Source organism: Gouania willdenowi, chromosome 17 (assembly GCF_900634775.1).
Source record: "Gouania willdenowi chromosome 17, fGouWil2.1, whole genome shotgun sequence".
NCBI classification, from domain to species: Eukaryota; Metazoa; Chordata; class Actinopteri; order Blenniiformes; family Gobiesocidae; genus Gouania; species Gouania willdenowi.
Genome location: NC_041060.1, coordinates 22,854,758 through 22,874,065, shown reverse-complemented (window position 1 = coordinate 22,874,065; position 19,308 = coordinate 22,854,758). Strand labels below are relative to the sequence as shown.

At 37.7% G+C, this 19,308-nt stretch overlaps 1 protein-coding gene across 1 annotated transcript in view; it reads right to left on the bottom strand.

Moving 5' to 3' along the window:
- The window catches only part of pth1r (parathyroid hormone 1 receptor), a 46,419-nt gene extending 28,314 nt beyond the window's left edge, over positions 1-18,105 (bottom strand). The window contains exon 1 of the mRNA XM_028472787.1: positions 17,698-18,105. Coding sequence (XP_028328588.1) covers positions 17,698-17,757 — 60 coding nt within the window. The 5' untranslated portion in view covers positions 17,758-18,105. The remainder of the gene's footprint in view (positions 1-17,697) is intronic.
- Between the last annotated feature and the right edge of the window lie 1,203 nt (positions 18,106-19,308).

The window sequence follows — 19,308 nt, the reverse complement described above, 5'->3', positions numbered from 1 at the left end:
GGGACATATGCATATGCCTGCTAAACTGTAGAAGTGTGTGCCTTCATAACAATGCCTTCATTGAATTTGTGTATTTGTTTGTTGTTTCCTTTGTATGTTTGTTTGTTGTGTTGATAGTTTATAATTTATTTTATTTGGTTGTTCATTATTTCAGTTGTTCATTCATTTCATGTGTTTATTTGTTCATTTGTTTGTTTGATAGTCATTTTGTTTGTGGTTGTGATCATTAGTCATTTCATGTGTTCGTTGATTATTTATTTCATGTGCTTGTGGTTATTTTTGTTCAGCAATTGGTTCGTTCTTTTATCTTTTTTCCTTGGAATTGTTTGTTCGTTTGTCGTTGTGCCCATTCCTTATTTTGTTTTCTTTACTGTAAAAAGTTTTATTTGTTGCTCCATCATTTGTTCGTTAGACAGTTTGTCTTTCATTCAGTCATTTATTATATTTTTTCTTCATGTGGTTGACCCTTGTGAGTTAAATTCCTAATTTTTTTTTTTTTTATTGCATTTTGTTTTATTTTTAGTTAAAGAGTAACCCTTTGCTTTCATAAATGTCTGTGCAAATTGAGGGAAAATGACACAATATACGTATGTTTTTTCCTCTAAATTTCTACTTTTTCTTGTAACTTAATGAATGCAGAAATCCACATTTTCTAACAAAAACAAAAACTACATGATCAAAGAGTGTTATGTATGAATGTGGCCTTAAAGTTGGAATTTCTTTTTAAGACGAGCTTCTTATGTGATCAGTTAAAGTGAGATCTGTCTATCTGTTGCGGGTGGATTTTCAAGATAAAGGTATAAATCTAAGGATTAGACTGTGGATTCTTACAATGCAAGACTCCTGGTTTCGACTTAAATGCAAAGATAATTATCTTGTTTTACTTCAACAGAGAGCAATCAGTGGCGCTTTGACTCATGCCGTGACCCAGAGGGATCGACCAAAACAACGAAGCATTTATTACACAAGGCGGAAAAAAAACAACGTAATTATCACGGAAATGTTTCACGTTTCGCTCACCTGCACAATTCCAACAGCAACTGGACATTCTGCGAGATGTGTTTATAAAACACAAACCCTCTGCTTCAATCACCTGCCCCGAGAAGCACTCACGACATCTCAGCCTGCCGAATTAACTCTTCGCCTTGAGGAGCAATTAGGCCTCTGTTAATCACACATCTGTAATGTGGCCACTCACACTGATTGGAGAGCTTTACAAATCACACACACTGCAGCGGAGAAAAAAACGTGACTGGGAATCCAACTGTTCCCAGACCAGTTCATTAACACTTGACGGAGAGCTGCACCATCAATGGCTGAGAACATACATTATACCGATATATAAAAGTAGCTGGGTTTGCATTAAACTTGGAAATGCGCAAAATCTAAATAGCGCAGTAAAAACTGGTAATGGAAACACCTGAATTTTGAAAAAACAATCAAGTTTTAATGCTTTCATGAGGAGGAATTTCAGATGTTTCGATATTGAAATGTATCGCAAAAGCGCCACAGGAACAGCTTTGTTCCAGCTGCAGTTGGTCTTTTAAATAAGTTATAGCGTTAGATATATATTTTTTTTCAATCTGTGGTAGTTTTATTCTTTTATTGTCTTTTACTGTGACGCTGTAATGATCTTTTAATTGCTCAGTCGGCTCTCTTTCCTTTGGTCCTGGTCCCGGCGAGTATGGTGTCATGTTGTGGATTGTCTGTTTTTGTCAGTGCTTTGTGGTCTGTTGTTTTATTGTCAATGCATAATGCCATCCTCTGTTTTTCACTGCAAAACAAATCTACCTACGGGTAGTAATAAAGTCACCCGAACCTGAACCTGAACCTTAACAGGAGACGAGACGAGACATTTCTAAGCATTATACTTTAAAATTATTACTGCCACATTAGACGTGAAACAACAAAGGAATGCAGAGTGTTATACACACGTTCTGAGCGACCATCTTTCTGCAGCGAAGTCTCGCGCAATGAGAGTTCACAGAAGATACGTGGCTCCTGCCCAAAAACAACCTCGAATGGGAAGACGTTCAAAGCGCAATTATATTGTGTGGTTGAAATATCGCTTTTATTTTGCAAAAATCTGTAATTGAAACACAGCTATTGACTTTACACATGTTTGTATCAGATATGTAAAGGGTTATCTGTATCTGCTTCACTCTCTGTGGGTGTTAAGTCAAACAACCCAAAAAAAAAATTATATATAAATATATATATCTTTTAGTCTTTAAAAATCTCCAAGTACAGTCGGCGCACGGATGCGGCCAAATCTAATTACACCAAAGGCAGAAAGTGATGTGCATAGATGGTGCAAGCGATCGAGTTCATTAGCAGAACATCGTTTTGTGATCTGGAAGAAAATCTGTTTAACCATGATGGGGAAAGCATAACTAGAAATGTTGAGCCAAAATCTTAGTTTTCACGGCTTTTTCTACTCCCCAGAAAAAGCTGCACATTTTTCTGGGAGGCATTTCATGGAACCTAGATCAGGGAATCAGCCAGGCTTATTCTGATATCCCAGATATAAATTCATCCAGGATGTACGGTAACTGGAACCAGGGTAAATGATTAATTCATCTGACTGCTGGAGTTTCTTACAGTTAGTTTAATGGTTTTGAAGGGTGTGGGGGGAGGGGCGTCAGTGCACGCTTTCATATTCAATATGATATATACACAAGGGCAAGGGCATTCATTTTCCATTCATTTCTCATTTCTCAGAAAAGCCTGGTTAGAGGGCTGCACTATATGGCTTGAAGGGTATATTGTGCATTTTTGTCGTCATTTGTGTATTTGTGTTGAAATAGTCATTTTTTCCTCATCACATTGTCTGTTTTTGTTATGCTATGCACTTTTTGTGTAATTTTTGTATTTTTCTGTGTCGTTATTTTGTATAATTTTGTCCGTTTCGGTTTTCATTACGAATGTTTTTGTTTTTGTAGTTGTTTGTTGTCGGACACAAAGGACAAGTGTGTGTCTCTGTGTGTCTGATGGGCTTTAAAAAGGAGCCAATCAACATTAAATGCTGGAAACCAGTTCTTCCTAAAGAGCTGGAGCACCTGTAATCTCTTCCAGCATCTCCAAAAGAAGCAAAAGGTACAAAAACAAGGCCGAGCTCAACTGCATGCTACACAACTCCCACGTGTGTGAGTGAAGCTGAAATGTGTGTTTAGATCTGTGTGATAGCGATTAGAGCCATCATTCGCCCATCATCACATCCTCTTTGGAGCCTCAGAGCAGGAACAGTAGAACCCTGAGAGCAGCAGCAGTAGCTCATCCTCATCCTCACTTTGACAATCATCGTACAGAGCGACTCGATGACACTACACAGGAATGACATGTTGCAACCAGTTTGCTACGGTTTTCTTTTCCACCTCAGCGTGTCCCTTCAGAATGGATGGTGTAACATCTCTGTAGGCACGGAGCTGTTAGTGACGCTCTGATATGGATATTTTTTTTTAATCCATCCAAGAACAGATCATTTTGAGTCTCAATGACAGATAACCAATAAAAACTGAGAATTTCTTCCTATATTTTGACTTTCCAAATGTAGATTGTAATGTATTTATTATTTTTTATGTCGCTTTTTTCCATTGTTTCCAACATAAAAAAAATAGATCTGTTCCTGTCCCATGTTACAGAAGCAGAAATAATGGATCTAGACCTGTCTTTTGTTACAGTTGTACTATGAATAGATCTGTTAATGTGAGTATGTGTAATGGATTACACATACTCACGTTACTGTAGTTGAGTTGTTTTTACAGGTACTTATATATATTTTTGAGTATGTTTAAAATCAGCAATTGTACTTGTACTTAAGTACATTTTAAAATAAGTAAAGTAATTCATTACATTTCTACACCCAACCGTTACTGAGAAAATAATTATTTTTTTTGTGATGATTTTTTTCATGCCATTTCTGATCAACTCCCAGCCACTCTCTTTGGTTCAGGTTTCTACCTATTATGTTGTTACCCACATGGCACATTTGACATGGTACTGTTTAAGAGCTCATTAAGTTAGCTATACTTAAAGCCTGATCATTTTTATTTTGTTTTGAATTCAATTCATTGGTTTTATTTTATTTGTAAAATAATTGTGCCCGAATTTCGGGTCGGGCTCGGGCTTAAAATCTAACCTCTGCAGAGTCTCATCAAGTCGCATTGATATACGTAGGTCTATGGGTCAGGTAAGAGACAAAATCATATTTATCTGTTTATATATACGGCCTTGTTTCCGTGCACAGATCCGCATTTACTTTGATTGACAGACTCAAAAACAGGAAGTCGAAGCCTATTGGCTGGGCATTGTCAGCGATCGTTTCTATTTGTATAGGGGTCTATAGGATGAAGGAGGGACTTAATCAAGTCCAACTTTCCAAGTTCCAATTGTGCAAGATTTGTGCAAGTTTATACATGAGATGTTTACTGTATGCAAGGGAACCATGGCAATATTTATTACCAGAAATAAACGTGGTGGATGAAAGTAACTAGTAGAGGTCGATCGATATGGGATTTTCAAATGCCGATGCCGATATATTTTTTTTAAATTTCAGCCGTTGGCAGATATCTAAAGCCAATTTTGGAAGCCGATGTTTGAGGCCGATATACTTTTTTTAAAGCACATTGATCATGAAAGACAGTTGAAACACTCATATGATATAAATGTATATATTACAAATTAAATTAAATACACCACTAGAACTCTTAACATTTATTGAACTTTAAATATACCAGTACACAACTAAGTAAAACAAAAAGTACAGGATGGGTAAGTAGCAGTAAAACGTGACAACAATATACAATATACAATGAGCAAGTAGTGGTTTTAAACTAAACAACTGTTTTAGGTATTACCATTCACTCCTTCCTTCTGTTCACAGCCACCACCATTATACCTAAGCTTCACACTTGTCACCATATGCACAACTACAAATCACATCTCACTCACTTAAAGATAATCAACTCTTCCCCACCCTTTCCAATTCCTACCTCGAGTCTCTCCTCCCTGTTCCCCTCCCCCCTCACCTAGGTGTAACACTGCCCTCTCTTTATATTTATATATATATATATATATATACTGTATATATCCCTATAATAAAGTGTTTCTTAGCCTTATTATTATTATTTTTAGGCCGATGTCCGATCTTGAAAAAAGTCTATATATCTTCCAACCGATACATCGGTCGACCACTCTTAACTAGTAACTTTTACCATTTAATTGAGCTACTTTTTACCTGTACTTGAGTATTTTATGCATGACATACTTGTACTTGATTACAATTGCAATCAAGTAGCTGTACTTTTACTTGAGTATGATATATCAGTAGTCTTCACACCTCTGGAAACAACTAATTTATTGAAGCCATAAATAAGATGAGAACTGTAATGAACAATAAACGACTCCTCCGCATTGTTTTCTTTTTTGTGACAGTGTAGCGGCTTCTTAAGCCAGAACCTGGACATGATCTTGAGCAGTGGTTCTCAAACATTTGGCTCAAGTACCCCCTTTCTCTAAATTCTGAATCCAACTACCCCCCTGCAACATTTTGCTTAGGAAGCTATTTTAAAACAACTATCGAGCATAATGATGGAATGAATGAGTGATAACACACATTTTAAAGAGTCTCATTGTGTAAATAAGTGGAAAGAAGCAGACAGTATTTAATGCAGTGGTTTCTAACCTTTTTTGGATCGTGATCCCATTTTGATATCAACAATTTTTGGGTGACTACAAAGACATTTTTTTTCTAGAATTAGTTTTGGATCAAGTTTAAATTGAGATATTTTTTTTATTTTTTTTATTGCATTTTAGTTTAACTAGATTTATATTTCACAAAGTGAAACTATAGAAATGCAGTTATTTAAAGAAGCATAGAGCAGGATTTGTGAAAAAATAAACATTAATTTTAAGTGTTTTATGCAAACAGATAATGAAGCGCTCAAAACCAAAGAGAATGAGCCCACACACATTTCTCCCTATTGCCTTGAACAGATTGTGTGATACACTTAGTACTGAGCTAAAGAGTTGAAGTGCGGTGGCTTGGCTGATGGCTGCAGTTACACTAACCACCATGGTGTCACTATAGAGTCTGATTTGATTTGATGCTCTATGCTCTAACATTGTGTTGTTTAAATTAAAAAAAAAAATGATAATTAAAAATCATTCAAAAATTTTTCTGAAATTTCAGACAACTCCACATGGGGTCCTGACCCTAAGGTTAAAAAACACTGATTTAGTGGCTCCTGAATAGATTTATTTCTAGAGTTTGTATAATTTTTAAAATATATTACATATATATATATATAGTGAAATTACCCCCTGTAGTGCCACTGCATACTTCTATGGGTATACGTACCCCCATTTGAAAAACACTGATCTAGAATAAGCAGATCTACAACTGGTACAAAATCTTGCAACGGAATCCTGCGATACAACGTTTTGAGGAATGACGGACATGCTCGTCCTGAAATGGAACACACTAAACACTCAATTACATGTTTTGGAACAATATCACGGTTAATGTTCCCTTGATACTTTTCCTCATAAAACGAGTGGCCTAATGTCTAGCAAGTGTAGCCATGTCAAACCCAACCAAAAATCTTTCAGAGTGAGGTTTCCTTCCACAGACATACAGAAATGTTTATGTCACGTAACCAAAAATAAATCAATTAACCCTGTTAACCATGTTTGGCACAATTTCAGGACGTTTGATAGCCAGGAACGACATCTAATTAGAAAGAGGGAGATTAAGAACACAAAAGCACGCACACACGCATACACACACACACACACACACCCACCCTGGCTTGTAGCTCGCTCAGGCTACAAACCATAGGAACACGCGTCCTCCTCTGCATTAGAAAACTTGCAGAGCTCGTGTACATCCAACACTGACGGCCTCACGCCACGTTTCACATGTCAGCTCCAAGCAGGACCCAGAGGCTGCTTTCAGAATGAGAATCTGCTCAATTCAACACCTCCATTTGTAAGTAAGTAAGTAAGTCATTTATTTAAAAAGCGCTTTTTGCAGATAAAATCACAAAGTGCTGTACAGAAGAGAGGGTAAATCAAAACAACAGGAGCAACATCATAAAAGAATAATAAAACAAACGTGTATTTACACCAACAGGAGCAGCATCATAAAAGGACAATAAAAATGTAAATTCATTCAACTAAAAGCTTTTCTGAAGACCAAAATCTTCACGTTTCTTAAAAGGGTCTACACATTTAAACTCCAAAAGAGCCTGGAACGCCAAGTCTCTTGGGTTTTAAAATTATTTTTTGGGATCTTTAAGAGACCCTGGCCTTCAGACCGAAGGCTGCGCCAAGAAGTGTAGGGGCAACAAGTCTGTGATATATTGAGGGGTCTGGCCATGTAACGCTCGGAAAGTCAGAACTAGAATGTTATACTCTATGTGAAATTGTGCAGAGTATAAAGAATACTATATAATATAATATGGGATGTTCTTGGGGCACCAGTTAAAAGTCTGGTAGCAGTATTCTGTACGAGCTGGAGTCTGTTTAAAACAAGTGAAAACAGAATTACAATAGTCAATGTGAGATGATATGAATGCGTGGATGATCAATTCGAGATCTGATTTTGATAACAAGTTCCTCACTTTAGAGATATTTCTCAGATGATAAAAACAGTTTTTGGTCAGGTGACGACAGTGACCTTCCAAAGACATTAGCTGGTCAAACACAAGGTTTCTGAGGCTGATTTTCACAGATGAGCCCAGATCACCATGGGAGTTCTTAATCAGAGGGACCGTTTTATCGGGAGGGATGATCAGAGTTTCTGTTTTGTTAGAATTTATTCATATATTTTTAAAACCACAAATCAACTGATCAAATACAATAAAAACCCAACGGGCCCCAGAACAGGGCCTTGGACAACTCCACATGACAGGTTGGACATACTAGACATTACCTTGTTAATAGCAACATTAAAAGTTCTTCTATTTACATAGGAAGTAAATAGGGCTGAAACGATTTATCGATAAATCAATTAATTTGATTAGGAAAAAGCTTTGATTACTATTTTGTTGACTTGATGACTCGCTTAATAATTGTGGTGCATTAAAATCAATTAAAACCGGTGGAAATGGAAGCGGGGCCAGGCAAGGCTGGAGCATAGACTGTAAAAGGCTAGAGTGGCAGAGCGGAGCTTGTCTGTGGGCGTCAGAACAAAGTTGTGTTTTGTTGGGAATAGTGCACACAAGAGTTTGACGCTCAAAACATGAAGAGGAAGACATAGATCAGGTGCATCCGGAGCGACATCCATGGATCTCCGCGCACAGTATCTTCTGCATCGCAGCCTCATGTCCAGTTGTTTCTCTCTCTCACACACACAGTTTACTCAGCATTTCCTTTCAGTGGCTGTTAATATTGACTATTGTTTTATTTAAACTATTTTCTTGTCCTAGAAAGGTTAACTGGAGCCCTTTTTCATCTCCGCTGTGTTTTGTGTCAACATTTACTGCCGCTGATCTCTGTGTGTGAGTTCGCACCTGCCTGTGAGTCTTACGATTTTTGGCGCAGAAACAGTCACCGCAAACAGTTCCAGATTTGAAGAACTGCATTGTGTCCACTGCATTAATTTATTTGAATTCCCTTTTCCTATTTTTTGCTCCCATTTTTTGATCTGCCCACAGTACATATTCATCAGAGAAAAACACGCTAACTGGATTGTGGGCGCAATGTGGCGCAGTGAACACGCGCTGTCCTGATTACCTAGGGTTTGTAGCCCTTATTAGCACGTGAAGTGACGTCTGCACATGTTTTAATACCCCTAAACCTTTAGTGAACCTTCCCATTTGAGTGCTCTTGCTATAGCATGAAGTCATAATTACCAGAAAAAAGTCATTATGAGATTAAAAGTAATAGTTATATGATACCATGCGATTATCATATATATGTTGGTTAATTAGATTAATTAATGTCCAAAACTGACCTAATAAAAAGAAAAACAACTCAGAAGAAGACGTGAAGCAGTGAAGAGGAGCAGTAGGTGTAGATATTGGGAGAAAGTCTTTTGAAATAAACCAGGTTTTAAAGTGATACCAATTACCAACCCATTACATTTTATTTTTATTTTGTTTATTCAGTTCATTTCCGACATGGTTGCAATCACAGAAATTCATTTTGACATTCAGAGTAAAATCACATCTTTGGTTTTTTTTTTTTTTTTTTTTTTTCCTTTTGCATGCCGGAAAGTGAGACGGAAAAAAGCATTATGCTTATCCAGATCCGTCCCCTGATTTGAACACAGATAATTTTACATCAAACCTCGTTTCTTCCCTAGTCAAACATTCTCATCTTCTTCATAATTTCATCTTTTCATTAACGTTTTTTTTTTTTTCTCCTTTTTTATATGATGTGTTCTCGTCTGCAGTCATTGTTCCTGTTGTTACTCCTCCTCACTGTTCTTTTTCTCCGTCTCTCCTCGAGCTTTCTTTTCTCGTCGTTGTTTTCGTTCCTCCAACTCTCCAAACGAAAAGTTCTTCTTCTTTCGGAGTACCTTCATATCCTGTGAAAGTCGCCTCAGCATACGATGCATCAGAAAGGCACATGCACATACACATACCCCCATCATTAGCAGGCCAAAGATCATGACCCCTAGCAGATAGATGTCCTCCACATCTTCCACTGTCAGCAGGGAGAGACAGAGCATCTGGCTTCTCCCTCGTGCATCCATGACATATCCACTTGGGTATGTGTCCTTTGGACACGCTGGTTCGTGCTGTAGTAATTGCCTCGTCGTGAAGATTTTGTCGATGGCGCTCAATGACCAGTTGATGAGTTCCATGTCGTCGCTGTATAGTTCGATGAAGAGTTGACTTGAGACCTGTATGCGTGTAGAAATATCCTCCGTGTTTTCTCCTTAAATCCTTTCAGATTTACGGATTGTTGTGTCTCTGCATCAAGGCTATTCCAGAGGTTCATGGCTCTATACACAGTACTATGTTTGCCAATGTTCAATTTGACCCTGTCTGGTCTGAACACATTATTATGTCTGAAGTCGTAGGATTTTTGATTGTATGTGAAACGCTTTTGTATTTGATGTGGTAGTTTTTTAGATGAAGCCCTAAATGCGTGTATTTGTGTGTTGTAGTGTATTATTTCTTGCAGTTTTAGGTATTTTATTTGTTTGTGTGTGCGTTGTGTGGTGCTTTATGTAATTCTTATAGCTTTTTTTTGTAGTTTAAATAGTGGTTCAAGATACGTTTTGTAGTTATTACCCCATATTTCGGAGCAGTAATTTAAGTGCGATGCTATGAGTGAAGAATAGATTGTTTTAAGTGATTTGGTATGTAGGATTTGTTGAAGCTTCCAAAGGATGTAATTGCTTTTGGCAACTTTGTTTTTAACTATTTGTATATGTTTTTTCCAGGTCAGCTTGTCGTCCATCCACACTCCTAGTACCCTATATTCTTTTACTTGTTCTATTATTTCCATGTTTAATTTCAGTCTTATATCTCCTGTTATTTTTCTCTTTCCGAAATTGATGAATTTTGTTTTACTGACGTTTAGGGCTAGTTTATTTACATCTAACCATGTCTGAATTTTTGATAGTTCTTCATTTGTTGACTCTAGACATGAATGCACTAGATGATCGGTCGAAAGCGGAATATTAAATGTCAGAAATGTCTTTGGAGTCACTTATAATAACTTTAGCCGAGTGAGTCCTGCACTACCCTGGTTTAAACGAGTCTGCTAGCATAAAGCCTTACAAGCTTTAGAATTCACTCAGTGAGGAAAATCACTGAACAATGTTACTTTTCCAGCGAGGTGTAAAATGTCATTGAGTTGCTCACGCTGCTGCATTCTTCTAGAGAAGAAGGTATGAGTGAAACATCTGAGGTCAGAGCAAGTCAAGAAAACAAGCTCCTTCCTGAAGCAAACACCAATGCCGTCTAACCTTACCACGCCGCAGAAACTCAGCACACGCACTCTGAGCCCGGGCCAAGAAGCCAGTGTCTGTCAACACAAAGAGCATCCTGAGGCTGCTGCGCGTGAGCACTTTTAGGAGCCGCTCGCAGAAATTCGATTAGGGAGAAGTTATCTCAGGAATCTCCTCGGCTACGCTACACACGCCAGCGTGAGCGCTGACTGTTTCTGTCCACGGCGACATGGAGAACGGTATTCAGGAATTCAGGTCATTTCCACAATGTTTGTGAATTTCTGAATCGATTTATCTATTATATATAGACATAGATATGTATATTTAGATAAAGGTGTATACCTTTACATTATGTAAAGGACGGACATGTGCCATTATTAATGTAGTAAAACACGATGAGCAGCTCATAGGTTTACTGTTATTCTAGTGTAACTGGTGTCCTTTTTAACCAATGACTACGGTGCAGAACTGCTAATGTAGCGTCCCCTCCAACAAATGGCCATGGACTAAATTAATCATTTTAAACTATCTAATGTATTTAGTATGAAACCAATGTAAGAGCTGAACAAAAGGAAGACACAAAAATGCTATTATTGCTACTAAAACGTAAAATAAAATTTAAAAAAAACGCGACAAAATAAAGAATCTAAACAAAACTTTACCACTCCTTGTGCCTCTTCGTGGGAATGCTACAAATAACCTTTTTTTCACGATTGTTTGCCACATTTTGCTCATTTAAACTACCTTTTGTCATTACACACCACCTGTCAATTTTTTTGCCACTCTTGACTGCTTTTGGCACATTTTAGTCACTTTTCACTCTTTTCTTGCTAAGTTTTTGCCACTTTTGGACCATTTTTTGCCACCCCTTACAAATTTTTTTTCACTTCACTTAGACTTTACTCATCGCTGTTAACTCTTCCGTTACCTTCTCGGAACCGCGGCTTTGTCAAATGGCTGGCTGTGATTGGCTTGATCACCATACAATCAATCTAACTGGACCAATACGTTTTTAACAATGAATGTTTTTACGAAAGTGCGGGTGTCGCATGCCCCGCATCCCCAACGGGTCAGTCCTGGGGCATTTTGGTGAAGAAGCAGCTTTTGTCATTCAACTGTTTGCAGAACGCAAAGGTAGGAGTTTCATTGACGAAGAAGCGGGTATCATCTAGACTGCCCATTTCAGAAATGATGCCAGAAGAAGCAGAAACATCAATATTAAAGACTCACGAGGCTGTGACACAAACCAGAATCCATGTGGATGTGGAAGCACACACAGAACTAACACTCATAATTACAGATGAACCACGGAACGGGGCCTGTTTTCACTTCAAAGGACAAACACGGACTAGTCCCACAGGCCTCTGTCAAGACTCTAATCCCTAAATAGGGTCTGACAGGTAAGTGTTCGAAGGCCATTTATGAGTATCAGCGCCACAGCTGCTGCCAAGAAGTATTATAACATAATTTAGGCTTGCTGATGCACGTCACACTAGGGCTGAACGATTAAAAAAAAATCTAATAGCAAGCTTTTTTCCTTAATATTGCAATTATTTTTAAATTTCCTTTTCTCAGATATTTCTCAACAAACAATCAAGAAATGAATGTAATGTGTTCTAATAAACAAAATCAAATGTATTATACATAAACTGTTCTTTCTTAGGCTAGGCTTATGTTAAGATGATCTTATGTTAAGAGAAAGGAAAATGAAGCATGAATAAATATTAAAGACGGTTTATTTATATAGTTCAATTACAGTTGTAAACTTAGATACTTTGACTTGCAGTCTTGAAAGCATTCACCACGACAACGGAACAAAACTGAGAGAAAAACTGAAGTGCAGGAAAATAAGGAGAACAAGCATGTGCTTAAACATTTTTAGGTAAAAGTATGTTTTTATTAAACCTTAAGAAGGAAACAAAACGTTTTGAACACTAACAAAAATATTATATTCACTCAATAACAGCAGCACACAACACACTAAACTTACCGCTACCGCCGGCGCATCCCTTATTAGCGAGTCTGTCGTGGCGCTCGAAGCGGGTCGCGATGCGCTACGCATCATCTTCTTTTTTAGAGCAAAAATACAACTGAGGTGCTGCTCCTCTTTGGTACTCAACTTTGTGCAGTGTCGGCTTCTGTCCAAAGTCACGTGGCCAGAATTTTATTGTATTTTTTTTTTTTTTTTTTCCAAAATTGCAGCCATTGTGGTTAGGAAATCTTTTTTTATCAAATCGCAATATTATCGCAAATGCAATTAATCGTTCAGCCATAGCGCACACCGCGTGTTTTCAACTCATGGTGAGTCAAATAGGTTTGTACTTTCCTGCATCACAAAATTCAACAGTTCAGTAACATTGATGCACTGCAACACTTTGTTATGGCAATTATTATATTCATCATCATGTCGTCAAATGTGTGTTCATGTGTACAATTCTTTCACATGCACACACAGATAAGTCACCAGAAATCTCCAAGGCCGAACTCACTCATATTCACATTACACACACACACCAACTGACGCACGCACATTATCAGGACAGATATCATTGCTCCAACGTCTCCACTGTTGGGAGCATCTGACTCCCTCCTTTTCTTTCCTTGGGACTTTTCCTCATATCTGTATAAAGCTTAAGCTGTGAAACTGTTAGGCAGTCCTGCATATCCGGAGCCAGGGAAGTATGTTTCTGGACCATCCTGTACTCTTTTTCATTTGGCCTTTCCAATATAAAGGATGGGACACTCTCCTTTTTGGTGCTCTTTTTCATTTAGTTTGTAATAAATCTTTTTTTATAAAATCATCATGCTCTGACTGGACTCCATCATTCAACACAGAGCATAATTCATCTCACCAAATGATGTCAACCGCATATTTGCCGTGACAACTTAAAGTTTCTTCCTTGAGGACAGAACGACAATGTTTGGGACGGCTTTAAACCAATAAACAACTTTTATCACTGCGGAAACGTTTCAGACAGACACTGAACACATGACCCATGGATGTGGTTTGTTGTAAAACTGAGGGACAACAACTGATATGTCAGAAAACCATTGATTAAACCAGACTGATGTAACACAATAATAAAATAATAAAAACAGAGCTTCTTGTATGCGGGGAAAACAGAAAAATTACTGTGTCTTAAAATGATGGGATCAAATTACTGCTTTTTCCCAAATCCCCGTCAAAGTAAAAGCTCTGAAAAATCTATTTATCTTCTACCACTGATTAAATGAAGTCTGCATTAGTAAAGGATTAATCCCTTATCATGTCTTGTTTAATAGTCCTGCAGATTTTTCTTTAAACTAAGCTTTTCACTGTCTGTGCATTTTTTGAGGTTCTCGTCTTCTCCTCCTGAACACATAGATTTCCCTCCATCTGCAGAGTGGCCTCAGAGTGCAGGCGGACGACTAAGGAAACACAGCATTGTTTTCATGAAAAACATGCCTTCTATAGGCTACTTACGACAAACAACACAATACGACAAGGATTTTCAAGTGTGTCACATAAAACCTAGAAAACATTCACAAAAACAACACACAGAAACATTCAAACTAAAAAAAATACATAGACTTAGACATTAATGAACATAAAAACATCTAAAATAGATATAATGAAGTAAAGGGTAGGGGGCTCGAGCTAAGTAGTTGTCAGCTTCTCGTATACGCCACTAACGCCCACATTTTAATCTGATTTCAACAATTAAGCTATCAAAATGTTTCACAAATTCCTGCCCATGATGCTCTGTTTTGGTGTTTTTGTAACATTCATACTTTTTTGAGGATTCAACTTTTTCCTCAATAAATCGTTTTTCAATTAATTTATTTTTTCTTCTTATTCCAACTTTATTTTAATCATTACAATTATTTTCTACTTTTCCCGCTCTTATCAATAATTTAAACTTTTTCTATGTATTTTACAATATTTCTGAATTTCTAAAACATTTCTACATTTCTTTCAAAATTTCCTAAAATTATTTAAAATTTCCTAAAATTATTTAAAATTTCCTAAAATTATTTAAAATTTCCTAAAATTATTTTAATTCTTAATTTTATTTATTATGATTTCCAACCTTTGTAAATGTTTTTCAACAACTTTTAGCTTAAAAAATATATTTTGAATTCTATTTCAATTTACATTGTACATGTACATGTTGTGTAAGTGGGATTTGTTTACTTTTTTCATCCATATTTTTCACTAAAAAACTACAATACATTTGGCAGTGAAAACTCTTGATTAAAATGTTTAAACAAATTCTAAGTCTAAATGAAATAAACTGAATAAAAACCAAATTCTAAACTTATGTTGTATTATAATACATGATTTAAATTGGTAAAGTAAGAAACAAATGTTGAGCATAGCGGAGAGGACAATACTCTTGTTTACTGCGCTTTATATTCTTGTTTTGATCGTCTCTTTATTTATTCATGACATTAATCCCCCCAAAAGAAAACGTGCATTTGAAAAGAGCAAATTTTAGGATTAAAAACCTAACAGAGTGGGGAAAAAAAATCATTAACGTTTCCTTTGTTTGTTGATCACTGACTGGTTTGGAGAAAGCTTTTGTTTTTTTTGTTTTCAGTTCCAACCACGGCCTCGCATCTGCGTATTTATGTGAGACTTTGACCCCTCACCAGCCCAGCAGAGCATTACTTCTGCCCAACACCACCTGCTCAAGGTGCCCAGGTCACATGACAAACCACTGGATTGTGCTTTTGCTGTGGCAGGTCCAAAACTCTGGAACTCGTTGCCGCTCGCGTTACGTGCCATCAAAGACCCCCCCCCTGTTCAAAGCAAAGCTAAAGACTCACCTGTTTATAAGGGCATTTGACACATAGTTCTGTGGCATTTGTTTTAAAAGTGATAATGGTCTGTTTTTCATCATATATTATGCTGTTTTTAAATTGTATTCTTATTGTGGACAGCACTTTGGCTAACTTCAGTTGTTGTAAAGTGCTTTAGAAATAAAATTTGACTGATTGAGTGTCCCCGATGATGCAGTGCACAGAAAAATATGGTGATATATCACATTTAAAGTCTTAAATGGGGAGTAAATCTGTGAAATAATAGTAAAAGCAGCAGAATGTAAGCAGCTAAAATGTTTTTTCATGCTACTTAAAGATCTAAGACTTCTGTTTTAATTTCTTGATAAGAAAAACAAACCCTAAAATAATGAATGTATTGAAACAAATGATTACTCCTGCTTGTTGGGTGTAAAAAAAGGATTACATGTGCTACCATACAATGAGTGGAAGGACACTATGATGTATATGAAATACGTCAACATCCCCAGACATGCATTAGGAGGTTTATTTCGTGTATATGCAAGAACAAGGCCATGGTGTACAGTACACATCATGTTCATATGCTTTAAATAAATAACAATATATAAATACGTAACTTCCGTTCCAAAATAAAAGCACAAGATGATTTCCTCTCCTTTAAAAATGATGCAGAGCAACATTAGAAATAAAGCTTTACAATATATTATTTACCTGTTGTAAGATGGTGGATGAAACTGCATGAAACTCCCTGTCACTGTTTTGGATTTAAAGCATGTATTCCGTTAATTTTTCTAAAAAAGTTAGACTATTTATGTTTACTCAAGAATAAAAATTAATATATAATCGAATTACGTATTGTGTGCTGAATCTTTATATGTAATGTATAGCATAATTTTATACAGGTAGTTTTTTTTTTGTTTTTTTTATTAATATTAGCTTTTTTTATTTCTGTATTATTATTTTCTGTGTAAATGTTATTTGTACATCTTATCTAATCTGGTGATATATACGATATAAATCTTGATCATCTAAAATCAAATAATGTCTGACCAGAAAGAAAATTTAGGGTTAAATTTGCTGATGCAAAATGCCACACTGGCAAATTTATTAAAAAACAGCAGCACAATGTGCCACTTTTGGCTTTTTCTCCTGTAAGGGACAGCACGTGTGAGTGAGTTCTGTAGTGTGGCTTGTTTAGGGAAAGGTCTGGGTTAGGACGCACTCAGTAATCCATTTAACTGAGCTTTTCATGCTGTTCTGAGACTGATAACAGTGGATCCTAAAACCCCACAACTATCTTTTATCTGTATCTTGTTTTTTGCAACGTCTTAATCTAATAATATTAATAACTTGTATTTTGAACTCATTTGAATGGGATTTCATTTACTTGTTTGTGTTCTTTTATATGCGCATGTGAAACCCTTTATCAAAATTTAATTAAATGTCAAAAAAGTAAATTTCTCCTTATGTAAAGTATCTTTGTGGGTTTGGTGAAGACCATTATGCAAGTGTTAGAAATATTTTACCATATAAGGGGAGAAAAAACAAAAAGTGGCCCAGGGCACCAAAGAGGCAATAGAGTAGTATTATCAACTGGTGGGTCGGGCCCCAAAAGTGGGTCGCGGATCTCGACTGGGTGGGTCGCAGAAAGCTGGCCAAAAAAAAAGCTTAATCTGTCATGTGTGACTTGTCTTTTATTTTGAAAGAAACGTTTCTTTTGACAGGCATGCTGTGAAAAGCATGTTGAACAGCAAAATATATAGATTTATGTTTTAAAAAAAGATTATATATGCGTGTTTTCAACAGAAATCTTTGAAAAAAAACTACATTTTGATTGGTTGAATTAAAAAAGAATTGATGACCGAGGCAAAATGTGGGTCCCAGGGTGAGACGATGTGAGAAGCCCTGCTATAGGGCACTGCTTGTGACCCTTTACCAGTGGTTTCTGGAGCCACTCTGAGCCCTGACTGGGAGCCAGTGACGGACCGGCAGTGATGGATGGGACTTACCGGACACAGAGCTTGGAGCAGGGAGAGGAGCATGAGCAGAGGCAGAGGAGAGCTTTCCATCCTGCTCCACCTGCACCGCTGATGAAGATGAAGATGAAGATGTGCTCTCGCTGAGGTGAATGTTCTACTTCACTCCATCAGCTCCGAGGACGCGCTCTGCGTCCATCCGTGTGGCGGACATCCGAAGAAGTGCTCGGACTCCTGCTCTACTGCTGGGAATGTTCAACTCCTGCCTGGATCTGCTCAGAGTCGGATCCCAAAGCGGATTCAAACTGCCTCCGTGACCCGTGAACGCAGCGTCACGCAGCCGCATCGACGAAACTTTTTACCTCCGTCTCGCCCCGTGGTGCGTTTAGTGCGTGAATCTGAGACCAAAGTGTGTCCGTGTCGCACAGACGCTCCGTTTGTCCCAACAGCTGCTCCAGATGTGGATGGAAAGGGGGGGCGGGGCTTGCTTGGCCGCTGGTTGGTGCGCTGCCGCTCACGTGGGAATAAACCGCCGCCGACAAACAAACTGCACATTCAACAGATCGCAGCTCCGCCAAACCGCCTTTTTCCGACGCCCCGTGAAAGCAGCAGAGAGCGCCCAGGCGCGTGCGTGCGGCGCGCGCGTTGCTGCTCCAGCGTGAGTGCGAGAGAGGATGTCCAGTTCCAGTAGTAATTAATGTGACTTTAATTCAACACACACACACACACACACACGCACACACACACACACACACACACACACACACACACACACACACACAGTCTATACATCAACAAGTGACTAAAATAAAAGCAACAGATGAGTTTTTAAGCAGTGCACGTGACTTCTCGTGCAGTTCAGTTGTGTCTTCAATTCAGTGCAAGCACAGGCACACACACACACACACACACACACACCATTTAATCAATGTTTACTGGTTATCAGTGATGTTACTTGATTGAAATTCTACTCAAGTACAAGTCATAAAATACTCACACATCATATCTGTCTGTTATGGGTCTGTCTGTCTGTCCTACATTTCTGTCTGTCTACTTTTTCTTCTTCTTCTTTCTTCTTCTTTCTTTCTGTCCATTTATCTCAGTCCATCTGACTGTTTTTTGTTTTTGTTTTTTTGTCAGTTTTTCTGCATGTCTGACGTCCATTTTCTGTTTCCATCAGGTAATTTCTCCACACTTCCACCCGTTTGTCTGTCCATCATCTGTCTGTCTCTACATCTACTGTATAGTTGTGCCTACATGTCTGTTCCTCCACCTGTCTGTTTGCCAGTCCATAGATCAATCATTTTTTTACCATCAGCCAGTTCATCTGTTTCTCTCTGACAGTGTGTACTTGTCTGTCCTCTTGTCTTTCTGTCCCTCTGTCCATCCACCCATCTGTCATTCTGTCTATCTGTCCGTAGATCTTCAGGCTGTGATGGAGTCACTCAGTCTTACTGTCCATCCTTTGTTCATGAGTATGATGTCACACATTTCCTTTCATCACAAATGACTGGATGAAAGTTTGTTAAACCTATAGATCCAATCAATGGTCTCCGCCTGTGGAGAGGTGATAACGTCATAAAGTATGACAGAATTTGGAAGTAAAGGCACATCTACCATGATCCATCATAGACTTGGACTTCA